This window comes from Metopolophium dirhodum, chromosome 5, assembly GCF_019925205.1.
Source record: "Metopolophium dirhodum isolate CAU chromosome 5, ASM1992520v1, whole genome shotgun sequence".
Classification (NCBI taxonomy): domain Eukaryota; kingdom Metazoa; phylum Arthropoda; class Insecta; order Hemiptera; family Aphididae; genus Metopolophium; species Metopolophium dirhodum.
Genome location: NC_083564.1, coordinates 26,965,266 through 26,979,053, shown reverse-complemented (window position 1 = coordinate 26,979,053; position 13,788 = coordinate 26,965,266). Strand labels below are relative to the sequence as shown.

Here is a 13,788-nt window from a genome sequence, read left to right as displayed (position 1 = left end):
TTTACAATACCATAATACCACACGATTTAAGGAAATATGTTTGAAACTAATAATATAGTTCCTTATATTATATTATAAGGGCCACCTATCTACACTGTTACGGATATGACCAACGAATGTATCGATATGACTATAAACAGATACACAGATAATTATTATATTAAATATTATATTATCTATAATTGTTTTTGCCATGCGGAATACTTGTCTTCATTACTACGACTAATTTATTAATCATGTTACTGATTTTATTAAATTATGCTAAGTACTATGATATATAATTAAGGCAGTATTGATCAATTCATCAGTTAGCCCTACATTATGTCATCGTATTATTACAGTTTCGACCTGTAGATTGTTGGATACCTATAATATTACCATTAGCTAGTACAATAGACAGTCAAATTTTATTTTATCAGCTATACGATTAAACGATGACATGCTAATTGCATAATAGTAACTTAAAACGTTACCAACGCCTCAAGCCTGCCACAGTTGTTTTGCTAAATCACTTTGAACGTGGGACAGTGAAAAGAGCTTTTAAAAGTCTACGACATGACATAAAACGGAATCTAAGTTTTTTAGAAGCCAACGTTAAAAACGAATTCACTGGTAAACTTAATTGCGTCTAAAAAAAAGCAATCATAAAGTCTTCAGAAACGCCCTTTCCTGTGGCTGTCATGTCGAAACGACATAACCTTTCATATATTTTTTACCTTCATGACATAATACAATGTTGTCCATTTTTTCTCAGAAAGATCCGTCAAATACACATGTTTAAATTCTAGTAATTCAAGTATTAATAAAAAAAAATTAATTATTTTATGACTAGGTAATAAACATAGATGATATAAGTACAGTACGTATAATGTATATAGGTATATCAGCACGTGATTCAAATTTATTAAAATGTTATTCTTTTGTACCGTTATTATTATTTAACTAATAATTTTGAATGTTTATTGCAACATAAATAACGATAAATTCAAGTGGATAATAACAAACTAGTTTGGTTTTCATAAATGTTATCGATAAAATGAAATAAAATTGAATTAACTTAGAAGTAACTAAAAGAGAATGTCGTTACTTGTTATATGTATTTATGTACTATTCGTGGCGTTATTATAAATATTTAAAATTGATGGATCACCGATTTAAAATTTGAGTTGACATTTGACTTTTCATCAAATTAATTTTGCTAAAACCAACTTATATGGAACCTTAATAAATAATAATATACTTGGCTTAAAATGGTGCGCTTAGGCAAATGAATATCACGTAATTGACATTTATACACAATATTGACATTACACATCATTCGTGACTTGTACTGCGGCGGGAGCTTAGAATTCAGATATTATAACCTAAATATAGTAGTCTGTAAAGTAAACACTATATTTTTTCTTGCTAAGAATTCTTATAACATGCATTGAATAATATAATATTAAAAATCAATCACTGAGAAAATATTACGGCCAAAACGAATGCATTATACAATAATTTAATTCTGGTGTATCAGTCAATTATAGGCATATATATTATTTAAATGTAATAAAATATATGGAAATAATAATGAAAAATAAAATGTTTATAGATTCTCGACATTTTCAGTTATGTTTGACTATATTTTACTGAAATGTATTTTATGGTTAATTCATGTAGTATATCACGAAATATAAATAGAACAACATGCGATGTATATTATGTTTTGAATAATATTTCAAATATATGCTATCTCTCTATGAATATTTTTGAAAATATAAATACTAAGTTACATGGTACATTGATAAGTTTCAAAAGAAATTTGTCAGAAAATTAGTACACCGAATGTACATTTTTATTTAGTACTAAAAATGTATTTCAATAGAAAACTCAAAAATCAAAAAAAAAATCTAAATCGATGGCTTTCCCAAATATTCGGCGATCAAATTATAAAATGATTTCAAACATTATAATATTAAAAAAAACAAATATCAGCTTTATTTATTTGAATTTATTGTAAATTTGAGTTGTACGTATATAAATATAATATAATATAATATATTATTATGTTTATCAATAAAGATAATATTGCAGGTTATTGTTTTCGATGTATATGTTGATAACATTGTATGTTCTTTGGCCAATAAGCTAGAAAATTAATTATAGAAGGTTCCTCATTAGTTTTATAATTTTCTTACATTAGTTACAACAAAGTTTCTGATGACATGATACATTTAATATAATACACAATACAGGTAATATAATATGATAATAGATAGGTAAACTATAGTTTATACGCAGAATTTAGCAATACTTAAATAATTGATAAATATTTTTACGTACAGATAGTTTGCTGTGCGCATGTAACCTGTAGACCTAAAGTAACAAAATTGACTTTGGATTTTTTTTAAAATTTGAATTTAAAACTTTAATCTCTATTAAGGGCTATTAAAAATTATCTTTTTAACTTTTCCCTAGTACGACATTTTGGATCATTTAATAATTTTGAAACTTGTACTTATTTGTGGAGTATTATTAAACATAATACAATGTTAAAGGTACAAACGAATAAAATGCGAAAAACTTAAAGTCAAAGACTTTAACAATACAAAAATAAGTTGAAATGAATATTTTAAACACTTCAATCGGATGAACTGCGTAGTCGGGTAGACATCTTAAAATCAGAATATTAAAATTCGGCTATGCCGGAAAAGTATGTTGTTTTCAATAAATGTCACATATGTGCTTGGATTTTTTTTTTCAATAAAAATGTATTCAAACGTATCATGCTAGTCATTTTGACAGACGCCGATACGCAGCATTAGAAGATATTTAATAAAATGAATTTTTAAAGAAAATATTCGAAGATAACTAAACTTGTCAGTAATAATAAAATAATAAAATAATAAAATATTAAATAATATAATTTTCAGACTATGACGAGACCGATAGACCGTATTGATTATTTAAAATAAATTTAATATTATAAAGTAATACAATAAATAATTATTATAATTTTTATGATGTATTGTCTTATTTTCTTCCTTGAGTTTTATTTTATATTTTGAACGTTATTGTTTATAATATGTTTATACCAAAAACGTATAGGTACCTACTCAATTTATACTGGTATAAATAACTATCAGAAGACTTCCAATGCGAAAATAAAACGATGAAAAAATGTCTGTAATTTAATTTCATCTCTAAATGACTCCCTCGTAGACCGGTACCTTTATTATTACTTATAGGTAAGGACTAAGGAAGGTATTAGGACTTTTCGCCTCTTTTATATAACCCCCGAGACATGTCGTCCGCGACTTGTGTGGTTATTTTCGTACAGTCGGCAGATTTTATATACTACTGAGAATCAATGATACTCAATACACACAAACACACACACACACACACAAATACACACACGCACGCATATAAGGTATGTTAAAATACATGATATAAAATTGTTAGAAAAATGTGTAGAAAAATTTTACTTTTGGAAAATAAGGAAAAACTAAATAAAATTGCAAATCAGCTCCGTTTTATAGATCACACGTATGTAAATAATACATAATATTAGATGGGAAAGTTTTCATTACCGGACGCAATTTACATATTGTTTCAGACCGTTCCATACATATTATATATTGTATTACCTATATACTGTTAATTTCGATTTAAAGGACTATGCGCGTGTGTGTGTGTGTCTATTTATAATATATATATTTTTTGAAACACAAATGAATACTAAAGTGCAACATTTTTAATTACGACGTAAAAAATAAAAGTGCCAGTTGAAAATAATTGAGAGAATACATCATATATATGTAACTATTTATAATTAAAACAAAAAAAAATTATTAAATATGAAAATACACTACATATTGTGCAGATTGTCATGCTCCAAATGAAAATTTACTATACCTATTGTTATGAACAGCTTATAAAACTACAATAATTAGAAAAAAAAATTATCCATGTGTATCGTTTTTGTAAAAATTCTTTAATGATTACCATGGAAAAAATTAATGCAATAATTTTAATGTTTTCATAAATCATAATATTTGTACATTTTTTTTTTATATACCTACGAATGACCGCAGTGCTGACCTAACAAATACCGACGGGTTTTCAACTAAAATGCTTTAAGTGACAATAAAATTGTGTAATTGCTGGTGGTGTTTTAAATTTTTATCTCACAGTCGCTTAATAGTATTCAATTTATTCATACAATATACATACTTCTTATCTAACCACAAATAATCTATGTATACTGTATATAATATATTATGGGGTTTAAGAATTAGTTTGTGTGTTCGCCGTTTGATTTTTTTTTTTTTTTTTACTACAAATTTCGTTACGACAGTAATGGCAAATGTTGTAAATTAGTTATGTTGTATAATGTTTTCGTGTGTGCGTTATAGTCACTAAATTTTGAAGTTGTACGCAAGCTAATAATAACATTCACAACACGTATGATGGCGTGTGGTAAACGAATAATAAATTACCCGCGTATTATATAGAAATATATTTTTTGATTTAAAATCTCGCGGAATATTCTAAATTGAAACGATATTGTGCATTTTTTGACTTATATAATTATCGGGTTCTATATTATTAAAAATTTCAACGTATTCAAATATACATACCATCCAAAATAGCGTCTCGTTCGCAAACCCGGAATACTCGTCGATCGTCGATAGTACGCTGAAAATCAGGCACACCAAAACGACCATGAACCTGCGAAGAACAGAACAACTCGTTAGTTTTCATATCATCATTAATATATTGTGTATCGCGATCTCGATACGCGGATACGAATCGAGTTAGCTCTTATTTTTTCCTTTAGAACATTTCAACGTTGTTGCTCTTCAAAAGTATACACAAGATATTATTATGTTTCTGGAAAAAAAAAAATTATTGATATCTTCGCAGGACGAAGTATATTATTATGACGTGCACATAGCAATAAGTACGCGTATTTATCGGACGGATTCGTCGAGCAGATGATTCGATTTATATTTTTTACGTAGGCTCTGCAGTCTGCACATTCGATTACCTACCTACACGAGCGTTGTAATATTATTACACGAATATTATAATAATTCGGTCGATATCGGCACGAAATTTTAAAACAAACAAACCCGCGGTTCTGATTTTTGTGCATAACGAGTTTTTAAGTAAACACTTTACGCGTGCGGCGATTATATTAAAATAGAGTTTATTTTTGATCGTGTTTGTTTGCAGGTTGTTGTCGCAAAACGCTGATTGAAAATCATAATGGTGGTATATACACTTTAACGGTGGTTGGGTTAACTTTAACGTGATTTTCACCGTTTATCATTGTGTTTGATTACAGACTATAATTCGCGTGTTGCGTCATCGAAAAATAAAAATTGTCGACATGATTGTAATGACATTATAATATTATCGGTAGGTATTTATATGTGAGCACTCCGTCTATACTATATAAGTACTATAAACGGGCAACGGCTAAAGCGTTTACGTAAAATCCCCCCGTTGTGGTTTTCAATTTTTTTTTAAATATTTATTTTCATGCTAACTTTGGTAATTTGCATGATTTGATTCAAGCGTACAATCAAAAACGAAGGCCCGGCTGTAGACACGTCTTATCCCTTTTTCCCCTTCACACATAAAACATACGTCCAATCAAAAACAAACACAAAATCAGTGGACACTAGCAACAAAAATATTTAAAAAGAATGTAAATTTGTTTGTTGCAAGTTTGCAACCGATTTTTTTTATAAACGATAAAATTGTATTAATAAAGAAATAAAAAAGAAACTTTTATATTATAGAAATGTTATAAAAATTAAATGCGTATAAACAAGATAGCCGTAACATTTAAATAGAAACATAAATTAATAATTATGATATAATAGTTAAATTGAATTATACAGTATTTTTTTTTTTTATAATAATGTGTGAATTTTGATTGACATTGGAAGTTTTATTTATACAAAAATGTTTGTGTGTGTGTGTGTAGACTGCGTTAGTATTTCACTAAATCATCTCGTTAGTCGGAAGAATGTGCAGCATACGTCTTCTCTCTCACTATCTCTATTTATTTATTTATATATTATATTATATTGTGACAAATGGCTAAAAATGTCAAGAGTTCACCAGTATGGAATTTAACAAAGTCTGACGCGCGTTCCAACTTCACCACGATAAAAAGTCTACCCCGAACGAGTAGATCGCCGTCCGCCGTCGACGTCCTTAGAAAATTTGTCACCCACATTTCGGGCTGGTGTATTATATTATTATTTCAGAGGGCCAACGAGCGTGGTCGGCGTGGTTCGGCGAAATCGTCACTGCCTAAATTTGCATAACCGTATCCACCCAAAGAGCACCAGATACGTTTGACGATGATGTATATAATATTATTATCGTGACCATAGTGTCATATTATATTATCATATCCCGGTATAAATACGTCACAATATTATCATCTGCCCGCACCGCTAGTCGCCACCACAGAGAGCATTCGATTATGATGCGTGGCAATAGGCGGAGATTTAGTTAAAATGTAGGGGACGGGAGAGGCTTAATTTGTTTTGAACAAAGCTTAGGCAACAACTATATAGATTAGGCAAACAAATTCGAATAACCCCCCACTCCCGTACATTTTTAAATCTTTTGTGTCGTTTATCATAAATATTACTAAAAAATTGTCCAATATAAAACAGTACATTTTCACTTCTAATTAATAATACTAAAAATTAAGATCTAATAATATTTATACCCAATGGCAGCAAAAAGTCGAAAATATATTGTGAGTGACATTTTGATTTCTATTGAATATATTTAATAAATTTAATATTTTTATTTTTGGGATTAAGCCGGTTAGAACAGTATTTAAACAGGCGATGTCGCTCTGTTGTATGGTTGGTATATAGTGGTACACTGTACTTAGTGATTAAGTAGGTGACTGTAATAACTATAATAGATGTGATAAATTTGAATTCAATGATTAGGCTGAAAAATGATTTTGAACGGAGACTGTTAGTTTATATTTCCAAGGATATGTTATTATATTATATTTACATCGTTATTGCGGTAAGTCATTTTTGTATTATTAATAAATATTTTGAAAATCTAATTGTGTAAAGTAAATAATAATCCACATAATAGTACAACTCTATGAATAATATTTTTTGAACAACAACAAAGTATCTAAAATTGTTATTTAAATATCCTATTTTGTAAAAAAAATAAGCCAAAAATGTGTGTAAAAAAAATTTTGCGTAATATGTTTATTGAAGATAATATTTAAGTTCCTGTAAAAGAAATTATGAGAAATCACGTAGTAAAGTTTTAAGCCTGGGAAGCTATTCAAATTAAAAATGTTCAACATTTTTGACTAAATGATCTATCAGCCTATATTATTACTTAGTAATAAGTAGTAAGGAAGGTACACCGATCTAAATTACAAAAATATTACTAAATTCGATATTATTCGTTTAAATATCTATATTCTGTCCGAATTTGAAGTTAACTTGTCTCAAAAATAAAACAACAGTAATTTATTTTAAGATTTATCGTAAACGATATGAACTATCGAACAACTTATAAAAAACCTTTTATTAAATGTTCAATCCTTAGCTACAAAAATGGAACATTTTTCATATTTTTAACTACAAAATAATTTGCAGTATTTTTTGAATTACTACAAAATAACAAACATTGTTTGTGGATAAATCGTCAAACGTAAATATAGGAAATTGTTCAGGGGATTATCGTGGCTATAAGGGCATCCCATCCCCTGACAAAAAAAATTTGAAACGCTTCCGGATCTATTTTTATTATTATTGTAAGGTGGTATCGACACAGTATGTGTATAGACATTTATTCTTTGTTTATAGTCATTATATTCCTTCGAATTCACTCAGATAAGATTGTAAATATGATTTGTAATATACTAATATACACTTTGACTAACTGAACTGCTAGTTACTGCCCCATATAAATACATAAAGTTACATTATATTATGATATGATCTGCAACTTGAGCTTTAAACACATATATTATAATACGATTTTGTCGAAAAATTAACAATCATTGCCATAAAGACGAAACTTATTTTATTATTGTTGATGATTATTCAAATTAAGTAAGTTTGAAAACAAATTTACTTCAAAACATTTTCGGTTAAGTTATAGGAATGTTGGTTCACTTTGTAGTTTCATAACAATAAACCACTGCAAAAAATACCAAAACAAGTTCAAATTTCTTATATTTCAAAACTAACCAATATCATTTTCTAAAAAGAATTTTTAAGTGTAAAATAAAATTCATTCTAATTAAAAAAAGTACAAAAATAAAACTGATGAAATTCTTTTTTTTTTAATTATCAAACTGCACATTCGTGCATTAGTAAGTAGTAAAAATATATTTATTTTTAACCTCAAATAATAGATAGGGTGAGTACAATTCTCACTCGTAGACCGTAGTCAATACTCTGATACTGATAGTTGGATAGCTGTATCACATATTATTGTATACAGTGTTTTATTTTAATAATGATGTAAAACGAATAATTTGAATTTTATAAAATAAAAACTCGTCAAATTATTATGGCTACTTTTTGATAGGAGATTCAGTGTTAAGAGTCTTTTGAAGAGTGTATTTTTAAAAATGTACAGTAGTATTATTTTATGAGTTAAAATGTGTCAATGTGCAATAAAAAAAAAAACACTAAATATTGTGAAAAAACTACTTTAACGCTTTTTACCAACAAAATCAATTTTGTTATTTTTTTGCAACTAAAAAATATAAAAACATTATTTTTATTGTTTTTAATAGATTATTATGTAAAATACATGTCAAATAGAATTTGAAATCTATTATAATATAAATAATAATGACATGAATCTATTATAATCATCTTAAATATAAAGCACTTTCAAAAATAAACCTATTTCGCATACCACGGTGTATCACATTTATAATAAATTATTACACGCTGCTGTGAGAAAATCGTGTCGTGAAATCAGTATCATTTGTTACACGGCGTATCGAATAGGCAATATAGGTCCATTGTCGTGTAGAACATCTAAACATGGCCAATATCAGCTATAATAATATTATTATTGATAATATATTTTATAATCTTTTTGTGGTATCTCATACAATACATACTATATATTTTTTGTTATTTATTCTTCAAGAAGATAATGGTATAATAGTATAATAAGGTACAATATAATATTATTATGTTATAATACTTTTTATAAACTATACATTTTTTTTAACATGTCTATAATATGTTATCTTAAACATATCCATTTTCGGATTACAGAGGTGTCGGGAAATTGGAATTCGTAAAAGTGGGCTGAACCGTGAAATGTTTCGGGGCTTCGAAATGATCTGTATATAATATAATATATTATATAATATAAAACATACACACTTCGATAGGATATATTATATTTTTAATTAAAAAAACCAAAGTAATTCTCGAAGATCGTTTACGTAGACTTGATAACAACGACGACTAAGTTATTTAAACCTAAAATTTAAACGGAAATAGACATACATTTGTAATGATATTAGTACGTATTATATATAAACGCTGTTGTGTCAGATATTACTGGATGCAGTTCAACGAAAGCTACCGTACATATTCATTTACTTTACAATAATATTATTGTAATATATCATAAATAAATTACGAATACAATAAATAAAGATAATTTGTTTTTTTTATGACGATCATATGATATTATAATCTATTTGTCTTGAGATCTTTTGATATTTTTTACACACTCGACTTGATACTTTTATTTGATATGGGTATATCGCAGCATGTCACGGGGGTTAAAAAAAAGAATAAAAAATAAATCCTCATCCACCACGGACGCAGGAACTTGCAGGTATTAATATCGTCGGCCGAATCCTTTTCATTCGCATTTCTCCCGTTATCCATTAGCGCAGCACTGCAGAAGTGGCGGCGGTGCATATAATATACCGACGGCGGCGGCTCCGGATAGACGTGGGACATAATGCGCGCAGGACAAAGTCGGGTCAAAATTAATTACATCTGTACAAACGTATACGTTATTATTTAGTTTTTTTTCATTTACAAATCGTTATTGCTTTCCATTTTTCATTCGTCATATCCGGTAATATTTCAATCCCGCGAAAATAATAATATGACAACGCGCGTTTGCGCCACTAGATTATAATATATAATAGTTACTCCTCCGTTTCTACCTGTACAATATGTATATAATAGTATAATAATTTATACCCACATTAGTATTATTATATATATATATATTATTTTCAAAGGCGGACGGGCGGACATGTCAAATAAAATAAGAGAACGAGCGAATAACATTTTCGGTAGTGTTGTTTTCTATCATAATTATTATATGTTTTCCCAACTGTTGATAAAACATTAAAATGTATGGAATATCCATTAGTACACACGCACACACACACACACATTTATATTTATACTATATAATATATTGTAATGTCGTCCGGATCGATATAATATTATGTGTGTGTGTGTGTGTGTGAAATATGTGTAATAAAAGGTTGCTAAAAATCATGCGGAACGTCACTGGGTATATAAGCTTTTACAGAAACGAGTTTTATATTTTTCGTACTTAGCTGGGTACCTATACACCGTGCGTATACTTTTATATTACATATATATATAATATAGTTAGCTGACAAGTGTTTTCTCACCAACACGCGACGACGACAAAAAACGTAGGCGGGGAAGGAGATTTGATTTGTTTTGTTTCATTTCTTACGCGAAACTCACCGCGCCGTAATAAATAAATCGCGCGCCACCGTTCCTCCGGCTACAGTCGTTTTCGCTTTAATGTTTTCCCACGAGTAACGCAAATCCGTCTGAGGAAAATCGAACTCGCGGATTTTTTATTCACAAAATGCGATATATATATATATGTGTGTGTAATACACACACGCACACGCGTGACACATATACAGGGCGATGCAAGCGTCGAATGATACAGAGAGAACTATTAGGTTTTCATGTAATGTACTGCGGCAAAAGCGCGATTTTCGTCATACGTCGTAGTTTTTAATTTATTTCCACGCCTCGACGCGTATTATATGAATTGATATGCTAATTTTGTATACCTCGTGACAAATCACATCGTTTGTGTGGGTTTGTTCGTAACGACATTATAATACGATTCTTATATGTGTATTATATATACTATATTCACCTCGAATCGCATATGAACCGAGACGCAAAAATGTCGGCGATTGATTTCACTATATACGGCTCTCTCTCTCTCTCTAGTCCTCGTCCCGAAGTCCGTTTCGGTTTTCCACTGAACGTTATAATACCGACTATGATCATTAACCACTATATATATTATAATAATATTATATACCAGATCGGTGGTAATCTAATGATGTTCATAGCCACCCCTCGAACGGTAATTTAATATCTGTGCAATGCATAAATACGTGTGCAATATACTGCACACTGACTATTATTACATACTGTGCCGGTGCTACTAAACCGCCCACAAGCATGGCGTCGGCATCTACACTTCCCTCCTCAGAGCAATGTATCATATTTAATTGACGTTATACGTCTCGACGTTGTTTTTCAAAAATTAAAAAAAAAAATTGCCTCTAGATAAACTCGATTACAATACTAGTATATAGGTAAGTACGTAAGTACCGCATATTGTATTACGTCAATACGTATATTATTTGAATTCGACGCGATTAAATATTGTGGAGAACTGTAAAAAAAAAAAAATGTTATGTTTTAACTAAATTACGTCACACGCGTATAATATATAGGCACGTGTTATTATAATATTGTATATGTACTAAGATTCACCAATCAATCAGTCCAACGGAAAAAGTTTTTACCGTGTTATTTGAATTTAGACCACAGGTGTGATGGGCCCGCACATTTAACTATATCCATCTTGTAGATCCTTCAAACAAATTGAATATGTCGCATTGGATGTATAATAGGTTCGTCGCATCGACTTATGTCAGTAGTTTTAATTTTTTGTTATGCAATTAATATGATATTTTATTATTTTTACAATACTATAGTATCGACATTTTGTGTTAACTACAGTTAAATATTAAGTTATAAATTATAATATTATCCGATAGGTAAAAAAAATATGGATCACAAATGATCTGAATTTCTGAAACTTTCTAATAATTGTGGTTGCTGGTGCCTTTACTGTTTTACTTATATTAAAACCATACAAGGTAAATCAATACCCCAGTATACAAATAATAATAATAATGCAAATGTAGACAATACTAGCTCAAAATTATAAAATAATATAGAATAATAAACGCGGAAAAAGTTGTTTCAAAAGATAAAACTCAACAGTCACTTATCGTACCTATATAGACTTACGAATAAAATAGCGTATTATTTATTAATAAACATACTATTAAAAATTTAAAAAAAAATTGTTTGACATCAATAGATTTGAATCTTAAAATTAAAAAGAGAACCTACTATTATAGCGAAATACTAATAATAAGATCACAAGAAAATATACTGTCTTTAATTATTTTTCCTTTATCGTTGAATGAGGAAATGTATATCCTGTGAAATTAAATGAAAATTTATACCAAACGTTATACTTACACGGAATTTAATTTTGTTTTAAATGAATAAACATGAGGTTACCATCCATTAATATTACCAGTAAATTAAGTACTTATGTGTTTAGAAATGCATTTTAACAACTAACACTTGGAACACTTGTTTGCTTAATTATTATTTGTCCAAATCACTCAATGTTCAGATTTAATTTTGAACGTCCATTTATAGTCAAACGTGTTTGAACTATAAACGAACAGATAACATTTACAATTCCTAATTATAGTCCCTCAAACAAATTTTGTAACATTGTGAACTTTTAGCATGTCTGATCCATCAATGAACACAATGAGACGCGTTTAATATATTAACGTTAAGAGAAAATAAATAAACACTAAACTTCTTAGATACGATTTCGACGAATATGGTAGATTAAAAAAATAAAAGCCAGCGGTCACATAAATATTTAATTATTTTTCATTGGTTTAAAAATTAGTCTTGCTAAATAAAATCAATAATCGACGAAAAAAAATGCATATAATTTATAGGGTTTATTTTATTTTCAGTGCATTCATACATTTTTTTTTTTATTAAAAGGCGTTTAGCTATTCTAATTTTTATTTATTTATTTTTATTTATAAATACTAATTGGCAATTGCCTATTATATATTCATATGCATTAACTTTTTCTTAAATAATACACATTGAAATAAGTGTTCCGGTATTATTATTATTATTGCTTTATTATTTTTTTTTAATTAAAATTTTTTTTGAAGTAGGGTCATTGGACCCCCTTTTTATCACGCCGTCCCGTCTTGTATACTTGTATCCCCCATATTACCCATTGTATATATTATTACAGATTGTATATATTCTTGTTTTATAATAATAAAAAAAAATTTTAATTTTGTTTCACCATCAAGGGCCATTAGCTTTATATATTATATTTGACTTATTTATGATAACTATTCATTATTATTATTATCAATATATTCTGACCGATATTATCATTACCTGTTATTGTTTTTACCGGTTTTATTTTTATAATTATTATCATATTTCAGCTGGTGCCTGGTCTTACTAATATTATATTTATTTTGAATAGCTTTAAATAGTTTTTGTATTATAATTATTATTATTACAATAATATTTATGATTACGAACGACGATGTCACTTTTGTGGTTTCGCTGTTTCTGAAACAGAAAATGGTACCTA

At 28.4% G+C, this 13,788-nt stretch overlaps 1 protein-coding gene across 4 annotated transcripts in view; it reads right to left on the bottom strand.

Annotated features, from left to right (window-relative positions):
* The window catches only part of LOC132944876 (potassium voltage-gated channel subfamily KQT member 1), a 264,923-nt gene that overhangs the window by 35,764 nt on the left and 215,371 nt on the right, over positions 1-13,788 (bottom strand). For all 4 annotated transcript variants that reach the window (XM_061014406.1, XM_061014407.1, XM_061014408.1 and 1 more), the window contains one exon: positions 4,626-4,716. In XM_061014406.1, coding sequence (XP_060870389.1) covers positions 4,626-4,716 — 91 coding nt within the window. The remainder of the gene's footprint in view (positions 1-4,625; positions 4,717-13,788) is intronic.